Genomic DNA, 23638 nt, shown 5'->3' with positions numbered 1-23638 from the left:
GGGCAGGAGCTCTGACCATGTGAGTCGCTTGGTTCTGGGAGGACCTGGGGAGGAGGGCAGGCTGGCCAGGGAGTCGCAGCAGCTTGCTCCAGCCCCGGTGCTGCATGGCCGACCTCAACCAGGCCAGATTTTGCTGGTGGTCAGGATGAGCCAGATATCAGGGTTTTTAATGTGAAACCTCCGGGTTAGGACTCATTCAGCCCCTCTGCAGGTTGGGCAGAGCTGCATTTATGGACCCCATGTCTGAGGATGGTCCAGGTGCTCTTGGCCGTAGGGGAGCCCCCGACCCAGTCGTGGTCTTGCCTTTCCCTGGGTGTGGGCAGGTGCATTTTCTGGGGTGGCGTCTGCACTTTGCTGGGCTTTGCATGTCTGATCAGGGGCTGGGAATGTCCTGGGACCTGGTGGCCCAGCAGAGAGACACTTCCACGGGTGTCCACTGACCTTAAATGAACTCTGGAGGTAAATGGTGGGCGTCAGCCTTCTCAGATTGGACGCCGAATTGGCACTGACTGAGCTGTGTCCTGCCTGGGACTTTTCTGAGGCTCGTCACCCCAAAATGAATGACTTCCAGGGTCCATGCTCCCCAGCCCCTGGGGTAGTCGGCCAGGTGATCATCTTCCTCCCTTCCCCTCCCCCTTGCTTTTCTCCCCCTCACCGACCCCCCATTTCTACTGTGAAATATTTCCCGCACAGAGATGCCCAGAGAACAGCGTTGCAAGCCTCTGTGTCCCAGGTTTGTCGAAGTCTGGCTTTCTGTCTTGTCACCTGGAACTGTTTCGAGGAAACCAGTTAGGGCGCTGTGACCCCCTTTCTGCCCCCCCCCGCCCCCCACTTTGGCGTTCCTGTCGCTGTGGGCGCCTCTGCCCCATCAGTCACGTCCTGCGCACTTCAGGCTCCAGGCGAGGCTGCATCTCTCCAGCCTTTGTGCGCAAGGACGCCGCGTCTGAATGGTCCTTTCTCAGGGCTCCCTTTGGGGCCCTGTGGGGGTCGTTGGGGTCCACGCTGCCCTCAGCTGTGCCGTCCGTGGGAAGTAGAGACCACACCTTGGTCAGGCAGAGCCTGAATGGTTAGGGTGGCGTGTGAGCTGGGTTAACCTGGTCACCCCGTTTTGCGGGGAACAGCCTGGGACATCTTTCTTGTTCACATGAACTTGACCTTTGACGTCCTTTACAGAGGTCACACAGAAGTGCAGTTGCTGGTTTGGCTTGCACCGCCCCCCCCGCCCCAGGACCCCTGGTCATCTCAGGTTTTAGCCTGAGCTTTCTGACCGCTGCCTACAGAGCTGGGGGTGTCCCTGGGCAGCCTGCCCCCCAGTTCTGTCCTGCTAACGCCCGTGGAACGAGGCAGCAGTCGGCCCCCTCACCTGGGTCCTTGCCGGGGGGCTTTTATTGCACTTGATGGTGAGGAAGTTGCCCTCCCAGCCTCCGCGGGCTCTTGGGGACCCCCAGCGCTCCCCCATCCGCCTGCCCCCATCAGTCTTTGGGTTCCGCTGTGCTCCTGGGCCTGGAGATTCTCTCATTTCTGAGCCTGGCCCTGTGTGCTGGGTCTATTTTTATACAGTACTTATCATTGCTGTGTTTGAAGCAGAGGGGGTTATTATAGCAGGCGCTCGGTACCATTCCGACCCAAAGCCTGCATCTCTCTGCCTGCTGCTCCTCCAAGAAAAACAGAGAGCTGTTCCTCTTACTCCCGAACGTTTCAGACCGCCCCGCCGCCCCCCTGGTCTGTCCCCGTAAGCTGTGGCCGTGGCCACAGTGAGTCCGGGCTCCTGTTAAGCGCTGGTTTCCAAGCACCGGGGCGGGGCTCTGGGGGCCCCCACAGGTCCTGCCTGGCTCGGGCTCCGGGAGGAGCTGGGGTGTGTGTGTGTGTGTGTGTGTTACCCACGCAGGTCGCCCAGCCTGCGATCACGCCCCTGGACACCGGTCTCCGCCACACCCCCGGCTTCTCCCTCGAACCTCCCCTGATATCTGTCTCCCTTCTCCCTTCTCCGAGCAGACACGCGCAGCCATGCCACGCAGCCCCACGTCCAGCGAGGACGAGATGGCCCGGAGCTACTCAGACTCCTCGGAGGAGTCGAACTCGGACAGTTCCAAGGAGGAGACCATCTACGACACCATCCGGGCCACAGCCCAGAAGCCGGGCGGCGCCAGGGCGGAGGAGGCCCAGGCCCACACGCTGGTGCTGCGCATCGTCATCGAGGATCTGCAGCAAACGGTGAGCCCGTCCGCCCGCCGCCCGCCTTCCGGCCCATGGCAGGCGTGACCTGGACTCCAGGGGCCTCTGCTCGCCCCCTGCCCCGGGGCCCGAGCTGCTCCTGCCCCCTCCCCACGAGCGCCCCGCCTGCCCCCTCCTGCTGGGCCCTCCTCCCCCTCCCTCCTCCCTGCTCGCTGCACCTACTGTGTGCAGGGATGGAGCCCAAACCTCAGCACAGAGACCAGGCCTGCAGCGGCAGCGAGCACAGTGCACGCCTTAGTAAACGGGCTGCCCGCCCCAGGCAGGCCCTGCCGCCTCCCCTGGCATGGGGCTCCCACTTCCTGGAGTCTGCAAGCTCTGCCCGGGGTGCCCTGCCCGCCCTGCCCGCCGGCAGCCCCTGAGTCGTCCCTCGAGGTCCGAGCCCCCTGCTGTCTGAGGCACCCGAGGGAGACAGTCCTTCTGTGGTGAATGTGCGTGAGGTCGCTGTGGCCACAGCGGGTGCTGGAGAGGGGTCTCCCTGGCCGTGCTGCTGTTTCGCGGGCCTTGGAGAACGCAGGAGGGGCTCCCTCTGGGGTGGGCAGGACAGGGGCAGGGCGGCAGACTGGAGCTGGGTGGGTGGAGCCTGGCGGGGGCGGGGGCTGCACCAGGCCTGGTGGGGGGCCCTTCGGGCTGAGCGGGGCTGGACCTGGGCCCCCGTGGAGTCCCGTCCAGGGTCTGGCTAGTGGATGCGGCGTCCGGGCCCTCGGGGAGGCTGGGAAGGCTCGGTGACCCCAGGAGGGGCTTTCCGGAGGCTGGCAGGCGGCACAGACCCACGGTCGGCCTGAGTGGGCCCCTCCCGGTGGGACTCTTGTCTCTTGGGATCAGGTGCCCGGGTCTCAGCCCGTGCCCGTTGAAGGCTCTCCGCTGGGGCGTCTCATTTCTCGTCGTCTCTGCTCCTTAGGTCTCCGTGGGGCTTGCGTGCCCGAGAGGAGCCCTCATGTTAGAGTTTAGAGAGGAGGTGGAGAGGTGGGGCTGGGGGGTGTAGCCGCCTCTGGGAGGCTCCAGCCTGTGTGGCTGAAGGCCCTGCTGGGAAGGGGTCCGGCTGGGATCAGAGAGACTGGGGAGGCCCGCAGCGCCGCCTCCTGGCCGGGTGGCGCCGGTGCGGCCCTTGGGCTCTGACCCAAGCCCAGCCTCCTGCCCCTCTGGTCTCCCAGGAAACCCCCGCTCCTGGGGAGGGGCCCTGTGCCCTGGGGTCATCTCAGGGCGCGCTCTCACGACCCCACCTTCCAGGGAGAGCGCGGGAGGACCTGAGCCCTAGGACCAACCTGGCAGCAGGCCAGGCCCAGCGTCCATTCTTCTTTCCGTGCCCTCTGACATCTCTCGTGAAAGTTACGTGATTATTATAAAAGCCTCGGGTTGTATAGAAAAGCAGACACCAGCTCCCGAAGCGGTTGTCGCTAACGTTTCATGGACATTTCAGACGTGTCTCTCCAAGGTTTGCAGGTAAAGGGTGGCCTGGGTAAGCACAGACTCAAAGTACACGCTGTTAATAATATTATCAGCCTCATTAAGGTGACTTGATTAGAAAGTAAAAGGAGAAAAACTCAATGAAGGAAAAGCTGAACTTTAGTAATTTTTTTTTTTTTTTGCCACAAGAGAGACTATTTTCAAATGAACCTATCAAGTTAAAAGAAATGATTGCCAAAAACACTGGAAGGCTGATCTCTTTATTGGTTTTCACTTTTGATTACAGTTTTCTTTCCTCCTTTTTTTTTTTCCAGCTGTAAGGAACTTAGTGTTCTCTCCCTGTATATTGGGGGTGGATTAAACTAATTGCTGTAATAAACAGCCCTCCAAACCTCAGGCACCTGACACGTAGATGTTTTATTTCTCAGTCCCCTGGGGATTGGCAGGGATGAGGAGGGGGTGGTTCGCATCCACGCAGCCATTCAGGGACGCAGGCTCCCCGGACTCTGGAGTCCTTCTCGGGTCTCCTGTATCTGCTCAGAGGGAGGGAAAGAGGAAACTCCTGGACCACATCTCTCCTCCCACCTTCCCTTGTGTCCTCTGGAGGCTGCTTCTGACTGCACGCACCTGACCCATGCATTTGACCCATGTACCTGGCCGCAGAGGAGGCTGCGGAACGTAGTTGAGCTCTGAGACTGGGAAGGAAAAGGTCAGTGTGTGGAGAACAAGCAGCTGTTTTGCACATGCACGCACACACACACTCACACTCACACACACGTGTACACATGAGGCCTCTCATCCCCACCCAGCGACTCTTGCTGGTGTAGGGCTCCCTGCCCGGGGTCGCCGTCCACCCCACGAGACGCCGGTCCTGCTGCAGCCTTCACAGCCCTGGGGCCTCAGTCCCTCTCGCAGGGTCACCGCTCTGTACTCCGTCCCACCTCTTAGGTGAATGGAGCTGGCTGTCCACGGTTTTCTCAGGAGGAGGTCCCGGGGGCAGTGCTTCCCCAGTGACTGGCCCGCTGGTCTCACCGCTGGTGGTCGTGATGCCCGTTGAGGCCCATCGCCCGTGGGGGACGCAGTGGGTGAGGGTCCCGAGTGCCTCTGGCTGCAGCCTCATCCGTGGAGCAGTGCACAACCTCGTTGCGTGTGCGTTTCCGTGTCAGGAGTGTTACTTAACACACGCGGTGCACTCAGGATTAGCGCCGGGCTCACGGCCAGCAGCCTGTGACTCACACTGGAGGCAGCTCGCCTGACACGTGACTTCTCCCGGAGGCTCGTGCCCGACTTCTCCCCGTGGACGCCAGACCCCGCTTCAGCTCTGCCCGGGGCCATTTCAAACCTCAGAATCGCCAGCAAAAAGCACCGAAATGCAAAACAGGGCCCCAAATAGACCCGGATAAAGACAGATCTTATAAACAAGATCGCGGCGGACACAGAAGGGAGCTAACTGGTCCCCTGCTCAGACCCGGCTGGGGACCGGCATGTCTGCTCTGTCTGCGAGTGGTCACAGCGGTGCTGCTCGTATTGATTTGGGGTTACCAGTAAGTTTTAGCAAGGAGGCAAATTCCCAAATACAGGATCCACAAAGAATAAGAACCGTGTACATGAACATGTCAGCTTGTATGTGATTTTCCTGTGTAATCTTTGAGCCACAGTTCCTGCCCCATGTCGCCCCAGACCTACAGGGATGTTGTTTGATAGTCAGCTTGCCCTGAACTTGTGCTCGATGTATCTTGTCCAGGACTTGATTTTTTTTTTTCTTTACTGGATTCCTAAAGAATTGACTTCAGTTACTAACCCAGGTGGCTCAGATGATAAAGCATCTGTCTGCAGTGCAGAGACCTGGGTTCGATCCCTGGGTGGGGAAGATCCTCTGGAGGAGGGCATGGCAACCCACTCCAGTGTTCTTGCCTGGAGAATCCCATGGACAGAGGAGCCTGGCGGGCTACGGTCCCTGGGGTCACAGAGAGTCGGACACGACTGAGTTGACTAAGCATCCAGGAGGTGTTTGGCGCTGGCCATGCTGTTTTTCCTGAAGAAGTCTGTTTCCCAGATTTTTCCTTTTTCCCCTTCCCCTCTCTGGGAGTTGTTCTCTGTCTCAATGACACAGTTTCCCCTTTTTACTGAAATACAGTTGATTTGCAATGTTGTGTTAGCTTCAGGCGTATAGCAAAGTGATTCAGGTACACACATACATGCGTAAATATCTATTCTCTTTCAGATTCTCTGCCCTTAAAGGTTATTACAGAATTGAGTATAGTTCTCTGTGCTATCCTGTCGGTCCTTGTCGGTTATTTTATATGTGTGTATATGTTAGTCCCAAACTCTTAATTTATTCCTCTCCCATCCTTCCCTTTGGTAACCGTAAGTTTATTTTCTGTGTCTGTGAGTTTATTTCTGCTTTGTGTATGACTCCTTTTTTAGATTCCACATGTAAGTGATGTCGTGTGGTCTTCGTCTGACTCACTTCACTTAGGATGATCTTCTGTAGGTGCATCCACGTTGCTGCAAATGGCCTTATTTCATCCTTTTTATGGCTGAGTAGTAATCCATTGTATGTGCCACGTCTTCTTTATGCATGTCTGTCGATGGGCATTTCGGTCGTTTCCAGGTCCTGGCTATTGTAAATGGCGCTGCAGTGTACACTGAGATGCATGTGTCTTTTTGAATTACGGTTTTCTCCAGATGCATGCCCAGCAGCGGGATTGCGGGGTCACATGGCAGTTCTGTTCTTGGTTTTTTCAGGCACCTGCATACTGTTCTCCATCGTGGGAATACAGTCACTTTTAGTGTCTGCTTTTCCTCCGCTTGTTCTGTCATCTTTTCTCTCATTCCTTTGATCGCCTGTCGTTTTCCCTGTTTGTCCTTTCTTTACAGTATTTTCAGGCGCATCCGTTCTGACTTCTGATTGATCACCGATCACTGTTGGTTTTTGTAGCCCTGCGCTTGCTGTTTTTGGAAATTATTCTTTGGAGTTGTTGTTTGTTTGGAGGAGGTTTCATGGCTTATTATTGTTCCCCTGGCACGAAGTACTGAGCTCTCTCTCCTTCTAGTCGGGTGTATTTTCATCCAGAGCAGGTGAACCAGGGGTCTGATTCTTACATGCTGTCCTGCTTCCTTTTCTGTTTCTTTTCCTCCAGCGTCTTCCTTATTTCTGCACTGTTTCTCCTGACCTGTCCCTGTGGTTTGACAGTGACTGGAATTTCTGTTTCTTCTGGTCTCGAGAGTGAGTCAGACTTGGGGGTCTCTCTGTTGGCCCTTTTACAGACAGGCCCGGGGGCAGGGATTGCTGAGTCTTTTTAGAAAGTCCAGGCTCTCTTTTCTGCGGTTTCCTGGTGCAGGGAGCTGCCCCCTTCTTGTGAAGGGACACCCCTGACGCTCCCACTCAGAAGCCCCGCCAGGAGGGGTCTCTGCTGGACAGTCAGCCCCAGGGGCTCCTTTGTCCCCCCAACCCCGGCTCAGTCAGAGGAAGAAAGAGAGAAGGACGTTGAGTTCACATCTGTCAAGATTTGAGGATAGTAGTGCATAATGTCTGGATTTTTAGACACTTCCCTGGTAGTCCAGTGGCTAAAAATCCACACTTCCAATGCAGGGGGCAAGGATTTGATCCCTGGTCAGGGAACTAAGATCCCATATGCCACAGGACGCAGCCAAAAAAAACCCAAAACCTCACAGAACACCTGGATTTTTGTCCCCGCCAGTGAACATCGGGGGATCCTCCCCTCAGAGGGTTGGTTTCCCTGGGGCATCGGGAGGGATGTTTCTGCCGTAGTTCAAGCCTGTTTTCACTTGGGATGCTTTCATTGTTTGGGGTCACTGCATCAGACTGACGTCACCCCTTCTCGGCCCCTGGTGCAGGCCTGCTTATCCCCTCGGGGAGCTGGAGTGGGGACCTGGTGACCCTCCTCCCCCCCCCCCCCCCCCGGCGTGGACGGATCCTCATGCTGCAGGTTTAACCCTCTGAGCCCCTAGATCCTGTTACTGTTTATCGATGCTGGAGGATTCAGAGGCTGGGGAAGCACTCCCCTCGGATTTCAGACTCCATTCCCCAGGCTGAACGGGAAGACTGAGGGCGGGGTGAGGACGGAGCCCCTAGGGTGACATGCCCCCTTCTCTGCCACTTCCCCGAGGTGGGCTGCCCGCATCCCTGGGGCCGGAGCTCCAGGGCTGCAAGCCTGGGGTCCCCTGGCAGGTACGCAGTGAGAGAGCGGCTGGACTTACAGATGTCTGTGTCCTCCACGGCTTTCCTTGGTCAAAGCCCGACCGTCAGCACCATCCACCCGGGGAGGCCTTTTTCCTTGCAGCAGGGAGGGACCGTCTGCCAGCCTGCCTGCTGAGAGTTTCCGAGGGCAGCCTGGAGAGTGTGTGAGACGTCAGGCCAGGCTGTCCCAGGCCTGCTGATGGGGCCCAGAAGGTGTTCTGTCCTCAGGCCGTGGGCTTTGGGGACCCACAGGGGACTTCCCCGGTGGCGCTGGTGGAAAAGCATCTGCCTGCCAGTGTGGGAGACACAAGAGACTCAGGTTCGATCCCTGGGTCGGGAAGATCCCCTGGAGGAGGGAATGGCAACCCACTCCAGTATTCTCGCCTGGAGAATTCCCTGGGCAGAGGAGCCTGGTGGGGGGTGCCTGGTGGACTGCAGTCCATGGGGTCACAAAGAGTCAGACACGGCTGAGCGACTAAACCGCGAAACCATCCGGAGTTACTGGTGGAGACACACCTGCTCTGCAAAAGGAAGATTCTTCCTCAAAGGAAGATCCTTTCAGGGCCTGGACTCCACTCCCAGGAGCATAACTGTTTCCAGAACCTTCTGAAGACCACCTCTCTTCTCTTTCTTTGTCCGAGACAAACAAAGGCCCTGGAGCCTGAGACTAGAAATCCCACGGGCGTGAGCTCTTGGGACAGAGCGGCCCTTGTTCCCGTGAGAAGGCCTTCGCCTTGGTGAGTCCTGGAGGCGGGACTGAGATTGGCCTGGATTCCTGCCCGGAGGGCTCTCGATGCTGCCGAGCAGGTTCCGCCGCCCGGCGCCAGCCAGCGGCTTCTCAGGAGCACGCGTGGCTGTGCCGCTTCTGCACCAGGTGGGGTCCTTCCCCAGGTGGGGTCTCTCCCAGGTGGGGTCCCTCCCCAGGTGGGGTGTCTCCCAGGTGGGGTCTCTTCCTAAGTGGAGGTCCCTCCCCAGCTGGGGTCTGGACTTGCTTCTTGGCCGGAGTGACTGCTCTTTCTGCGTCTCAGCGGGACTGAATTGTGAGCTTTGGATGGCGAGCGCTGGTCCTCCTTCCAGGAACGACCCCTCGGGTCGCTGCACACTCTGGGGATCAGAGTCCTGGGCGTGGGGGGTGCTCAGGCCTTGCTGTCGAGTGGGCTCCTGGGCGTGGCGGGCGGGCATTCCTGCTGTTCGCCGGAGCATCGCAGATGCCCAGGGAGCTCACTGTGGGGTGGAGGGCTGGCACGCGTCCATTAACCTGGCCTTTTAAGCAGAAGGCGTGCGCCAACATCAATAGAAACTGTAGCTCTTGTGTTCTTTCTGCTTGGGGCGCAGCGAATAGAGACGTGGGACCAGCCCTGGCACCGGGGCCCCCACAGTCCCGACCAGCCCTCCCTGAATGTCACGCCACATGGACGGCGCAGGAGAGCGCAGAGCGGACGGGGATGAGCTCTCTGAGTTCCCCTGGGTGTATATGGCTTCAGCCCTCTCACCCATCTGCCCCCAAGAGTTGGCACCGAGTAGATGCAGGGAGCTGCCAGCCCTCGTGTCAGTCCCCACGACCCGCCTGGGCGAGTTAACGGGGGTCCGTGGGCCTGATCTGCCTGGCAGATACTTTGGGAAAATGTCTTTGTGCTTTGATCAGTGCTTCTGTCTGTTAGATAGCTGCGTCTTCAAGCTTGTGTAATTTGGAAAACGCGTCTCAGCTGCTCTCCTCTCCCCAGGCCACAATCATCTCCTTTCACCTGTTTGTCTCTCACTCAAATTTCTCCCCAAGAGCAGCATCCCATAACATCCCACATCCCGTATCTTCACTGCATCCTTCATCCCTGCAGCACCCCGCATCCCCGCCCACCTGACTCCCCCACCCAGCCCCACACATCAGCTGATAGCCGTACTTCCGGATCCATCACTGGCCTCCAGTCAGGCCGTCAGATGGGCTTAATCCAAGGACCTCGACCCTCCTGCTCGTCACTGAGGCTCCAAACAGAACTCCAAGCCCTCAGAGGCTTCACCTCCTCCTCCATTGGGTTTTTAATCCCTCCTTTATCCTGTTGCCACAGAGAACCATCATATTTGCTTTTCACATCTGAGGCTTCCTGTGTTGTTGAATAAGGGGTGGACTTTAGCCTGTCCTGGCAGTTTTGAGTCCGTCTCCTCCTGCGGTAGCTGAGAATCCAGCCTCTATGGCTGGCCTCTGGCTCTGCAAAGACCAGGAGGTGGGCATGCATCGTGAGAGAAGATTCTGGAAGGGCCTGTGCAGGAGTGGCTGGTGGCCTTCAGATGCTCCATCAGAGCACATGGCCGAGTAGATGTCCCATTTATCACTCTGGGCTCCCCGGGGGTTGGAGTCTCCTTCCAGACTTAGTTCCACTCCCAGATGTGGCCTCGGTTCCCTAGGAAGTGTTTTTCCCAGGGCGGGGTGGGGGTGGTGAGGTGGGTTGGATGGACCTTCTGCCGTGTTCTCTGGACTTCCAGGCGCTGGTTCAGCAGAGAGCGGGAGGCTCAGGCCAAGGGACTGGTTGGCTGAGCCTGGCCACTGCAGCCCAGCCCTCAGGGTCCCCTGCTTCCCGGGCTTGTCTCGTTCAGACAGGATTCCTTCTCGGGGGACTCTCATCCCTCATGACAGCCGGGCTCAGCGAGGCTCTCCCCGGCCCCCCACAGGAGGACCTGTTAGCACCCACGTCTGTCCAGCGCCCGCTGCCCACGGTCATGTCTCCGGCTGGACCTCCCGTCCGGGGCACAGACTTCATTTCTCTCTTGAAACGTTCCCAGTCGGAAGCCCAGAGGCCCCTCGACTCAGATGGTCCAGAACAGATGCCACCATGCTGTGCCCTGCCCTCTTACCCTCCAAACTTGGCCCGCGGGGTCCCTCTCCCCGCCGCCGTGGTTACCGTAGAAAATCCCAACCTTATGGATGTGTCATCACAAGCCATGAAGTTCACTCCCTTGAAGGCCACCGTCCAGTGGTTTTCAGTAAGTCCGCTGAGCTGGTGCACCCACCATCCGGGTCTGGACTCGGCCCATCACCCACGTTGTTCCTCTTTGCCGCTCATCCCCATCCCCCTTCCAGCCCTGACAATCGCTGACCGTGTCTGTCTCCACACACCGAGTCCCCTCTCCTGGACGATCCATGTGAGCACGTCGCGTGGTGTGTGGGCTTTCACGTCTGGCTTCTCTCACCCAGCAGCATGGCCGTGAGGTCATCCGCATGGCGGCATCCATCTGTGTTTTATTTCTTCTTATCGCCGAGTAGTAACTTACTGATCATATGGCTCGTTCCCTCCCCTGGTGATGGTCAGTGGGGTGGTTCCCGCTTTGGGCTGTGAACCTTCCCTGATTGCTTTGTCTGAGCCAGAACCCAGGAGTTACCCAGCGCCTGCCGTTGCCCCTCAGCCAGTGCACTGACAGGGTCCGCCCTTGACCTTCTGAATCCCTTTGAACCCGCGTCACCATCTCCCCACCCCAGCCCCATCTCTCCCATCTTCCCTCTGGGGGGCTGCAGACGCCTCTTTCCTCAGAAGTGTTCTGCACCTGCTGAAAGTGAGTTTTTAAATGTGAACCCAGTTGCCGCTTTGTTGTAGAACCACCCTCCCTCCGCGAGTCTGTCTGGTTTTAGGGTTGGATCAAGTGTACACGGCGCCCCATCCCCTGCAGATCCGCCAGCTCCACGTTTAGGAATCACGAATTCATCTCAGCCCTCACCTGCACTGCACAAGGGGTGACTTCCGAGTTGAGCCCCAGGTGATGAGAGATGAGCTTGTAAAGATCTTTGGCCAGAAACTTCTGGGCAGAGGGTTGCAGGAACGGCATGCCTGAGGTGGGGATGAATGGGGCTGGTGTGTCAGAGCAGCGGAGGAGGTCACGGCTGCCAGCCGGGTGGGTGCTCGGGGCGGAGGGCGGAGTGTAGGGGCGGAGGCGGTGTGGGGTGTGATTCCCCCTGAAGAACAGTGAGGGCTTCGGAAAGGTTTGCTGCAGAGCGCGTGGCCTCTTCTCTCAGCTTCTCTCAGGGGAGGACGGAAGGAAGCAGAGGCAGGTAGGGGGTCCCTGCAAGGGACAGGGTCAGCGGGAGAAGGTGGAGACGGGGGCAGGTTCCTGATGAGAGGGTCGGGGTCGTCACAGCGGATGTGACTCTCGCAGAAGTCTGTGCTCTGGCCAGGAAAGGAAGGGTCCTTGAGGGCAACTGGCGGCAACTTGGTTTTAAATGTACTGCCTGCATCTTTGCACCTTCTCAGGAGAGGAACAGAAACAGACTCCTTTTCTTTTAAAGATAGAGATGTCACTCACATGCCGTGCACGCACCATACCGTTTTCCGATTAAAAGTGTACAGTTCAATGAATTTTAGTTAATTCAGAGGTGAGGGTACGCACCACCACAGTCATTCTTATTTTTATCACCCCAAAAAGAAACCCCATACCCATTGGTGCGGATTCCCCGCCCCGTCCCCCAGTCCCTGGCAACCACTGGTCTGCCTTCTGTCTCTGGATTTGCCTGTCCTGGAGGTTCTGTGTTGGTGGCATCGGTGATGCGTGGCCTGGGAGGGAGGCTTCTATTTATTTACTCCTGTTGTCTGCCTCTCCTGTTGGAAGCAAGCCCCTCCCCACAAGTCTTCCCCACAGAACGATACTTATCCCATTGACCTTAAACGTCTCCATTCACTGGCCTCGGGTCGCCCACAGCCCGGGCAGCACAGAGATGAGAGCGTTCTTCGTCTGTCACGCTGCTGTTTGTCTTCAGGTTTTCCTTACCCACCCGCTGTTTGCTGACCACAAGGAAATTCGTTTGGGATTTTAGACTTAATTAGAAAGTTAGTTGTGTGTGATCCTGACTTGAGTACATGTTCTGCCCTAAAAAAAGTACTCAAAGAGGACTCAGTGGGCAGGAGACAACAGTGATCACATCCTTCATTCGAGAGTGGTGTTTCCAGCATGGAGTGTGGTCCAAGGCCGACTCCAGTCCAGCCAGGGAAACCCTCAAGAGACTGAGGAATGCCTTAGGTTCCAGACTGATATGCCTTTTTTTAATTTAGAGAAAATTGAAAATACAGGAAACGACAAAGAATAATACTATCTGTACCAGTTTTTATTATGCAGAATTGACAATGGTTAACATTTTGTCATTTTTAATTACAGGGTTAGAATGTTTCAGATAAAGTCAGTGTCTCTCTCACCGTCCTGGCCATTCTGCTGAGGGGCAGATGTTGTCATGAACCCCACTTGTCCCTGGTTCTTCTGTGTATCATCGGTCACTATATGGTATTGTGTTGTTGAGTAAAAAATTATAGGTAACCTGGTATCATGCTGGGCATGTCATTTGTAACTTATATTTTCCACTAGATGTTATGTTTTTAAGGTTTGTCTTTATTGTTATTATCCATCCATTTATTCATCCATCCATCTCTCCCTACACCATCCATCCATCCTTCCATTTGTCCATCCATGCATCCATCCATCTATCCATCCATGCATCCATCCATTCACCCACCCAGCCATCCAGCCATCCATCTGTTCATCCATACATCTGTCCATCCATCCATCCATCCATCTCTCCATCCAGTTGTCCATCCATGCATCCATCTGTCCATCCATCCATCCACCCACCCACCCATCGATCCATCCGTCTGTCCCTCCATCCGCCCAGCCAGCCAGCCAGCCAGCCATCTGTCCACTTTTCCATCCATCCATGCATCTCTCCCTTTATCCATCCTCCTCTCCATCCCTCCATCCATTCATGCTTCCGTCCAGTCATTCATCCCTTCAGCCAGCGACCCATCCATCCATCTGCCTTATTCTCTTTGCCTTGCAGAAATATACGGTTTGGATATTTCTCTCTACTCCGAGCCACCCTGCTTTGTCCTTTGTAGTGTGCTTTTGGATCACTTGGTGGGGACAGAAGCGTGGAATCTGGTTTTCTTTGTGGTTTCGTTAATTGCTTGCTAAGGCCAAGGAGAGCCCCCTCCCCCGGCCCCTGACTCCCCCCGCCTCCGTTTTCTCTGTGACGTGGTGGTAATCAGCCTCACTGTCCTTAAGTGCAGCGGTTTTTACACTTCACGGTTTTAATCAGGAGACTGATGCGTCATCGTTTGTTGAAACCAAAGGGGAAGGCTTAGGGGCTGTCTGGTGAAAGCCCGCGAGAAAGTTGGGCTGTGACCGAGCTGGTTGTCACTCACGTCCCGGGGCAGCTCGCTAAAGGCCAGGAGGAGCTTTATTTTCATACATATCATTAAAAAAACCAAAAGCCTGTTTAGCCAGCCCCAGCGTTGTGTGCTGTAGGGATTCTGCACTGCCTCCCCCTGTTAGATGTGAGGCTGACGCTTCGCCTGTGAGCGCGATCGGTGCAGCTCTCGGGGGCTCTGCGGCCCGGATGGCAGACATCTGGCTTGGTGTGCGCATCTTCTTAAGCTGTGTGTTAATACCCTCTTAAATCCCTTAGAGAAAGTAATGCCTGGCTCTGGAATTATTGCACGTCCTGTCAGAAGCTTTGTAAATCTCACGCTGCGGTGGGAATGCTGTGGTTCACAGACCACCCTGGGGAAGAGCAGGGCTCTCCTCCTCCCCCGTGTCGTGTCCCGGGCTGATGAGAATGGTCCAGAACGGGCAGAAAGAGGGTGCGAACCATCAGTATTTAATCTTTTGTGTCAAAGCCGAGGGGGAGACCCTCGGATCTGTGGTTGGAGTTCTGTGGCTCCCAGTTCTGATGCCCAGCTCACCACCCTCCTTTCTAGGCAGACGGACGGGAGCTCTTACTCCGCTTGATGGGCGCAGTGTCTGGCTCTGTGCGCTGGGCCACACCTCCCCTGTCTCCCTCTCTCCCCTGGACTCCACTTCACGGCCCCCCGGGTGAACCCTCCCAATTCACGGCTGCATCCTATGCTGTGGGGCCACGTTGAAACTCCTCAGCCCTCAGGTCCCTTCATTCCAGCCCCGCCTCTGGCAGCTGTGTGATGCTGGGGGCAGACCCGAGGGTCCAGGGTGTTCCCTTCGGGGGCTGCTGATACCTCCGCCAGGAGAACACGGGGAGCAGATGATGGATTTGACGCACTTTCTTCGCTGGGCTGGCGGGCACATGGTGAGCACCTTGAGTTTGCCGTCAGCACGGCTTAATCCTCCTCCTTCTGCTCTTACTGCTTCTAGGAGGACCTCTTAGCCGGCATCAGATCCTCCACTTTGTTCTGTGCTTGCCGGAAATCATGGGGACCGACAAGGAAAACAAACTCACCTCCAGGGAGGGTGGGAATCTCTGGCAGAGCCCAAGCTAGTGCCTCTCGGGTACAGAGGATCACTAGCTGGCCCCTCAGAGCTCACCAGGTCTGCCCACCGCTTCATCACAGCGTCAGGGGCTGCTCTGTAACTTTTATTCTTTGAAAAATGTTAACCTGATTGGAAGAACCCTAACCCATGGCCACTTTGGCCTTTGTTAGTGTTTAAACATTCAGAAGCACCAGTGTGGCTCCTGGCCGTCACCGTCCTCGGACCAGGCTGTCCTTCTCGGTCAAGGTCACCCACGGTTTTCCCCCTTCTGTATACATCCCTTCATGTGTGACCTGTGACAGCATTTGGCTATTCTCCACCACGAGTCCAGCCTGATGGATCTTTGTCCACAGCAAGAAGCATCATTTCATTTGGGCAATTGCATTTGGAAACCGTCCCAGTCATGGTTTGGGGGGCAGAGGTTCGCAAGTGGTGGGTGAACGGCTCTCAGAGACCAGGCACCCCTCGACGCATCTCTAAATGACTCCTGGCAGGTTCTGTTTACTGAGAGTCTTTGAAATGCATCATGAAAGCATTGAGGATGCCATGAAACGTGCTTCTTTTGCAATGAAAGACGTGCTCAGAAGCAGGGATTTCTTTCAGAATATCCTGCTTTCTTGCTGAAAGCATGGGGCTCTGTGTCTCCAGCTCCGTGTCCGGGATGGGGTGATGCAGGGGGCTCCCGCAGCACGATGACCCCCGAAGGCTTTGTCAGTTCCCCTGCCCCCCTCCTCTTCCTCCTGGCTTTTTCCTGGAGAAAGTCAAGAATGAGCTGAATTTAAGTCTCAGCTGAGGTCTGTGAGCGAGCGGAGGAGGTGATCTGAACAGATACGTAATTCAGCCTGTGCTGTTGATGGTTCTTCCCTTGGCCCCCAGACGGCTCCCTCTAATGACGCGTATTTCACGCAGTGTCGTAATTACCATTCTTTCAAGCTATGTGTGTTTCAAGCCTCTCACTCCTGTAACATCTTACAAAACCACCATTGCCATCAGCTCCGCTTCCCAGGGCCCAGGACAGACTTGGAGAGCAATTTACTCTCTCACATAGAATTCTCTTGCCATGTTTTTTTGTTTGTTTGTTTTCAGTTTTGTCTGAGTCCTTCTTATTTATTTCTAAAAAAATTTAAAATTTTTATTGGAGTCTAGTTGTTTTACAGTGTTGTGTTAGCCTCCGATGCACAGCCAAGTGAACCAACTATGTTAAGTGTATATTTAAATAATATTTGTGTGTCTCTTCCTTTTCGGATTTCCTTCCCATTTACGTCATCACAGAGCCCTGAGTAGAGCTTCCTGTGCTATCCGGTAGGTTCTCGTTACTTATCTGTTTTACACATAGTTGTGAATAGTGTATATACGTCAGTCCCATCTCTCAGTTCACCCCATCCGCTTTCCCCGCCTGGGTGTCTGTGCTGTTCTCTGCGTCTGTGTCTGTATTTCCGCTTTTTGCAAATAAGATTCTCTCCACCATTTTTCTGCGGGCTTCCCTGGTGGCTCAGTGGTGGAGAATCTGCCTGCCAGTGTAGGAGATGCCAGTTTGATCCCTGGGTTGGGAAAATGCCCTGGAGAAGGAAATGGTGACCCACACCAGTATTCTCGCCTGGAGAATCCCATGGACAAAGGAGCCTGGCGGGCTACAGTCCATAGGGTCTTGAAAGGGCCAGACATGACTTGGTGCTGAACAACAACAGCATACCATTTTTCTGGAGTCCACATCTGTGCGTTAATAGGCAGTATTATTATTCATTGTCACCATCTTCACCGCCGTCGTCACCACCACCATCACCAGCATTACATCTTCATCACCACCACCACCATCACATCTTCACCATCATCACCGACATCATCACTACCACCATCACATTTTCACCATCACCACCATCACATCTTCACCATCATCACCACCATCACCACATCTTCACCATCATCACCGCTGTCATCACGACCACCATCACCATCATTACATCTTCACCACCATCATCACCACCATCACCACCATCACCACCACCATCACATCTTCACCATCATCACCACCATCATCACCACCACCATCACCACCAATATCGTCATGATCATTATCGCCTACTAGATAGACTCGGAGCTCCTTGAGGAGTAGGAACCCTTACCTTTTTTGGGAGGGACACAGTTCAGCCCCTAACAGCACATATCATCTGTTCTGTATGATCCTTACAGCAGACCTGCAGGTTGTGTAGTTGGGATGGTTTTCATCACAGAAAAGGGGCACATGCAGAGCAGCTGAGTTTCCCAGGATCACAAGGTTAGAATATGTGGCTGGGTCGTAAACCCGAGCCTTTCTGACCTCTGAGCTCCTGTCCCTTCTAGCAGTTTCTCAGTGGGGCCCTCCTGGCATTTTTGGAGCCGGACATCCCTTCGTCATGCAGGGCCCGCCCACCACAGTGCACAGAGGCGGCCTCCCCAGCTCTGCCCACTGTGTGGCAGTGGGCGCCAGGAATCTCTGGGACCACCTACAAACGCCACGCGGACTCCCCGGGGCCCGACTCCCAGCCTGTGCTCCGCTCAGCACCCACCTGCTGGCAGCTTCCTTTCTGCCGGCCACAGGGAGGGACCCTCGGGCCCTCTGGACGCTGGTGTCTAAGGGAAGTGGCGTTGTCCGTGCAGCTGGAACCAGAGGCCAGCAAGGATTCTCCAAGCGGGAATTGCAGGGGGATGCACAGCCCCACTTGGTCACAGCTGGGAGAGCTCAGAAGGACTGGGAGTTCGCAGACACTCTTCTTCCTCAGCCCAAGGTGGCGTGGGGTGGCTGGCAGTCCCTGAAGTGAACAGCTGGGCCCCCACCCGCCTCGTGGCCCCGAGATGAACTCTGAGCCTTACTCTCCAGTTCGGCCTTTGCCATTGGAGACGGACAGATGGCACATCCATGCCCGTGGGGTCAGGTTTCCTGGCGGTGGGATTCTGGGCTGCCTGCTCCACCAACCGCATTGTTGAGAAAAGCGGGATCCTCTTACTCCCGGGAGGCGCGGCCCAGGCGGAGGGTCAGGGAGAGAGAAGGCCCTGGCGCCGCCTCGGGCGTGCGGGCGCCCCTGCAGAGGCCTGGCTCCAGCCTCTGGCGCGGTCAGCCCTCTTCCTATCCGAATGCATTCACAGCGAGTAAGCCAAGTTTTGAGCCCCTGCTCATGGCTGTGCAGCAGAACATAACTTTAATTGCGGTCAGAAGTGGATTCGGCCTAGCCTCGTTTTCCTGGCTCGTGGGCGCGTCTCAAGGATGGGACCTGGGAGTTGCGACCAAGTCGCGTGTTCAGGTCCTAGGGGGCTGTTCTGTTCTTGAGAAGTGTTCACAGTGGGTCTGCGGGAACCGTCTGTACCATTTAACCTTTTCAAAAATTAACTTTCATGGCACTGGATATGATTTCTAAGTCAAACCCTTTTTCCTAGTCGCCTCCTTCATGGCTTGGGACGGGCGCCGTGAGTGTTTTTACAGTCAGGTGGATGGGGCGCAGCCGCTGGTGCCCCGGGCTCTCCCGTCACTGAAGTGAGGAAAGGAGACCTCTGTCTGTCCTCGAGATGGCAACGGGGAGCCATCGGTGTAGAAATTCAGCCACGCTGTGATTTGCTCGAGCCATGGCCCTCAGTCTGTTTCCTGGGTCAGCTGTGGTCACATCACCTTGAAACTTGTGAGAAAGGCAGCTTTGTGGTCGGACCCAGACCCGCCGCATGGGACACTCTTCCGGGAGGGCGCAGGGTCATCCGTGTGTGTTTTAACAAGCAGGGAAGTTTGAGAAACTCTGTCCAAGTGAGAGAACTGCCCAAGGCGGTCAGTGATGGTGAGTGACGACCAGAAAACGCAGCTGGTCCCGGAGTGAGAGCTGGGGCCCCGGAATCAGTGATCTCATCTCAGCTTTTTCCCTTTTATATTTGTCAAGGAGACAAGAGGGTCATGGTTTTCACCTTAAAACCATGGATTCCAGACTCAGAGGAGCCCTCAGGATGGGATGGAGGCCCCTTGGGCATCTCTGACCACCTGCCCCAGGGGGTTCCTGCATCGCTAACCAGGGGTCTTGTCTTCCCTGCAGAAGTGCATTCGATTCAACCCGGATGCTACGGTGTGGGTTGCAAAGCAGCGGATTCTGTGCTCGCTGAACCAGAGCCTGAAGGACGTCCTGAACTACGGGCTGTTCCAGCCGGCCAGTGACGGGCGCGACGGCAAGTTCCTGGACGAGGAGCGGCTGTTGCGCGAGTACCCGCAGCCCACGGGCAAGGGCATCCCGTCCCTGGAGGTACGGCCACCTGCCCAGAGCCGGCGCGATGGGGCGGATTGGCAGGCGGGGGGCGCCTTCCCAGACTCCGGATTTGACTCCTGTCTGGAAATCACTCTTAAATCAATAGTTTGCATTCGTGAGCTCACAGGTGATTCTGTCCTGGTCTGCGGACCAGGTGGGGCCTGTGGTAAAGAACCTGCCTGCCAGTGCAGGAGACGTAAGAGACTTGGGTTCGATCCCTGGGTGGGGAAGATCCCCTGGAGGAGGGCATGCAACCCACCCCAGTGCTCTTGCCTGGTGAATCCCATGGACAGAGGAGCCTGGTGGGCTACAGTCCATGGGGTGGCGAAGAGTCGGACACGACTGAAGTGGCTTAGCAGGCGCACATGTGATGCGTAGCCGTCTGTTTTCTCACTGTGGATCGGACGGACTTGTTGGAGGGACGTCCTGCTGCTGGGCTGTCTTGCTGTGAGCGGACCGTGGGTCTGACTCAAGCTCATGTCCCGGGACCTTTGAGCCTCGGGGTGCAGAGTGGGCTTTGCTTCTGCCCCACTGGGTCTCTCCCTGGCGCGGGTGGCCGGCGGCCATCCAGCTGAAGTCAGGAGCTTGAGTCTCGGGAGTGACCAGTGGGCTGTGAGCCCCTGTGGCTGGTCAGGTGCTCCTGGGTGGGTGGGCTGCCTTGTGACATTCGGGGGACATCCACTGGCCGTCTCTCATCCACAGAAGGGGCGTCCCCAGACCCTGCCCCTGGGGAGCCCAGGTTTACATACGGAATTTCCACATCATTTTTTAAAGATTATTTAATTAAAAAAATTTTAAATTATTTAATTAAAAATTTTTTAAGTTATTTAATTAAAGCATTTTTTTAAATTATGAAAGTATGATAACACATTTACAGGAGACTTGGAAAGTACAGAACAAAGTTACATACAGGTCTACAATGTATTACAATTATTTTTTAAGTAGATAAATTAAGATTTTTTTAGTTGGAGTTTCAGTATCAAGCTCTCAAAAATTAACAGAATGAACAGACAGGAAAGTAGAAGGATACTGTAGACCTGAAAAGCACCACGACCCATTCAACATCATTAAGATTTATCCAGTTTTCACACGACAGCGGGATGCAGAGTCTATTCAGGTTTTTTTAAACTGAGTCTTACTGAAGTGTTGTTGATTTACGGCGCTGCGCTAATCTCGAGTGTACCGCAGAGTGAGTCGGTTATTCATTTACGTGTATCCACCTTTTATGGAGTCTTCTCCCGTATCGGCCGTTACGGGGTGCGGAGTGGCGTCCCCCCACGTGCGGCAGGTCCTTGTCGGCATCTGTTCTGTGTACAGTGGTGTGTGCACAGCGGTCTGTCTCCCAGTGGCCCCTCCACCCACACGGGGTATTAACACAGAGACATGAGTCGGAGGAGCGTGGACGTTTCTACAGGTGCCTCACGCGCCCCTCATTATCAAGCGATGGTATTCGTTTCTGTCTGGCCGACGGCGAGAACCCGGGCGTGGCATCTGTGCCCTCATGGGGGTGAGTCTGAAGTCAGAGACGCCGAGGTCTCTGAAGTCAGAGGAGGCCCAGGCCGCACCTCACCTGCACGTTCCCAGGCCTGATGGGGACGTCGAGGCTGAGGTTCTGCGATCCCCAGTGTGCCCTGGGCCAGGGAAAAGGTTTCCCGTGGAGGAAAAACTGACGTGCCTCTCGGGAGTCAGGTGGGCCCCTGTCCCGGCCTCGGTTTCCATCTGTGAAGTGGGGGTCCATTGACCAACCCCTTGTTGGGGGCCTGCCTGCTCAGCACCAGCCCTTTCTTGACACAGGACAGTCAGGGTTCTGGTCCGATGAAGCTCACACTCTGTGGGAGGGGACAGGCCAGGAGCAGTAAACCCACAGCTCCTTTAGGGGTTGATAATTTCCATAAGGACAGTAAAACAGGTGGGAACAGAAGTCCAGAGCCTACTCTTGATCGGAAAGCATCTCGAGGAAGGCTGGCCCATCCCACCCCCGCCCCCAAATCCCAGAACAGGAGGAGGCCGGGGAGAGCCCGGTGGAACTGCGCAGCCAGAACCACTGTCCTGGCTTCCAGAACAGCTGACACACGTGTGCTTCTGACGTCCTGCCTGGGGACCACGGGAGCCGGGGCTGTGACCTCAGACAGCCCGGGTCCCATCCTGGCCGCCGAGGGACCCTGCGTGTTCCCACGCCCAGCCTCTCTGAGCCACAGGTTCCCAGCTGTGAAGGCAGGGGAGCCTTCAGGCCGCCTTCTCCATGGCCGTGGGGCTCGGGTGGGCTGCTCCACGAAGCACCACTCGGAGCACACAGCCTGGTGACGGACGAGCCGGAGCGGCGGTGCTGCAGCTGCCCCTGCCGTCCGCTCTCGTTGCCATGGAAGCATCACTCACACATGCCTTCATTCATCTCCTTGGACCACTGTCCTGCCGGATGATCTGCTGTGTGGGGCTGAGACGGGCCTGGCGGCGGACACACCAGGGGCGGCGTGGATCTGGGCCTTGGATCATTGCAGTAGGACAGGGTTGGCTACCTACGACACATGGAGAGAAGGGCGAGAAAAGGACTTGGGTTTCTGAGCCTGGGTCCCTCTGTAGCCACACGTTGCAAACGAGTACGACTCTGGAAGCAGGACATTCTCCTGCAAGTGCTCACCCTCCTGCCGAGAGATGTTACCGGCCCTAGTGTGTTTTTATAACTGGAAGAAGCACCCGGTGACTTGGAGTCCTGCAGATCCATCAAGTTAGCAGACTGTTACAGTCTCTCACGCCACTCCCAGGGGCTTCCCAAGTGGCTCAGTGGTAAAGAATCTGCCTCCCAATGCAGGAGACGTGAGTTCGATCCCTGGGTCGGGAAGATCTTCTGGAGAAGGAAATGGCCACCCACTCCAGTATTCTTGCCAGGGAAAATCCCATGGACAGAGGAGCCTGGTGGGCTGCAGTCCGTGGGGCAGTGAAGGGTCAGACACGGCTGAGCAGAGGCACACGCCCGCAGCCGCGTCCCCAGGGCCACGGATGAAGACGGGTGGAGAAGACATGCATTCTCGTCTGGGATGAGGATAAGCAACAGGGAGGTTTCACGGCCGTCCCCTGGACGTGGTGTCCCGGTTGACTCTAGAACCAGGGGGCAGAATCCTAAAACGGCCTGCGTCTCCTCCCACAAGGTCGGTTCCAGAGGATGGACGCTGACTGTTCTCGACAGCACATGATCCAGGAACTGGGTGCTGCCGCGTTTCACAGGATTTTCTGATTGCACTGGTTTATTTTGGCACCTAAAAAAAAAAACAAATAAATAACAGGTTCCAATCTGTGGCACCAAGGAATGTGGTTTCTTACGGGATTGCTCTTCTGTTTGGAGTTAGGGGGAGGCCATCAGGGGGTCGCTCTGGAAACGTGAATGGAATCAGACCTTCAGAGTTAGCTCATCCCCGGCTCTGAGCCTGCATGTCACGTCTGTGGTTATTTAAACTCCTTGGAGTGAGAGGGGGGAATCAAAGGAAGTGGGGGTGGGAAGGGTACAGCATTTGCCCAGTGCTGGTCCTGGGCCAGGAAGCTCATGTTCCTTCCCGGGGTGCCGTGGGAGCTTTGAGTGTGATCCCCGTGTGACTGACAAGGAAGCGGAGGCTCCGGAGAGGCAGGCGTTCAGCCCCGTGACTCAGCTGCTAGTGAAACGGAGCAGGACCATGTGGTGCTGGCCCCCCATGTCCTCTGCCCACCTTTTGTCTGTGGAAGAACTTTACCCAGAGAATAAGTTTAATCAGACAAGGGAGAACCTGCAGAAACAAAGGAAGACGTTCAAAGGAGACCAAATCATAAAGGTTAGTCTAAGTGAAGTCAAGGACTTTTAGTTCTTCCTCAAGGGCTATAGGTGATACTCTGAGCCATGTCGTGTCCTGGGAGCTGTCTTTTAGATCTTGAAACCCCCACCAGGTGGAAGAAGTTAGCTCCACGGCGACCAGACTATAGCTGTGACGTGCATCCTTGCACGTGTGTGTGCTCAGACTTCAGTCGTGTCTGACTCTCCATGACCCTTGTCTGTAGCCCGCCAGGCTCCTCTGTCCGTGGAGTTCTCCAGGCAAGAATACTGGAGTGGGTTGCCACGCCCTCCTTCCCGGCCCAGGGACCGAACCCACGTCCCTTACACCAGCGGCCCTGCCAGGCGGGTTCTCTACCACTAGCGCTGCCTGGGAAGGCCAGCCGGGACATAAGCCGCCACAATTCCGGGAACTGGCCTCAAAGAAATGGGAACAAACCAACCTTGCAACTAAAGACGACGCTGGTCAGACCACCGATGACCCATTTCAAG

At 56.0% G+C, this 23638-nt stretch overlaps 1 protein-coding gene across 7 annotated transcripts in view; it reads left to right on the top strand.

Annotated features, from left to right (window-relative positions):
* SHANK2 (SH3 and multiple ankyrin repeat domains 2) overlaps positions 1-23638 on the top strand; it is a 550522-nt gene that overhangs the window by 85357 nt on the left and 441527 nt on the right. For all 7 annotated transcript variants that reach the window (XM_065937978.1, XM_065937980.1, XM_065937976.1 and 4 more), the window contains 2 exons: positions 1996-2214; positions 19144-19347. In XM_065937978.1, coding sequence (XP_065794050.1) covers positions 2008-2214; positions 19144-19347 — 411 coding nt within the window. In that variant the 5' untranslated portion in view covers positions 1996-2007. The remainder of the gene's footprint in view (positions 1-1995; positions 2215-19143; positions 19348-23638) is intronic.

The sequence above is a fragment of the Muntiacus reevesi genome, chromosome 5 (assembly GCF_963930625.1).
Source record: "Muntiacus reevesi chromosome 5, mMunRee1.1, whole genome shotgun sequence".
NCBI lineage: Eukaryota > Metazoa > Chordata > Mammalia > Artiodactyla > Cervidae > Muntiacus > Muntiacus reevesi.
Note: the sequence above shows the minus strand (reverse complement) of the source record. Positions and strands in the feature narration are given on the sequence as shown.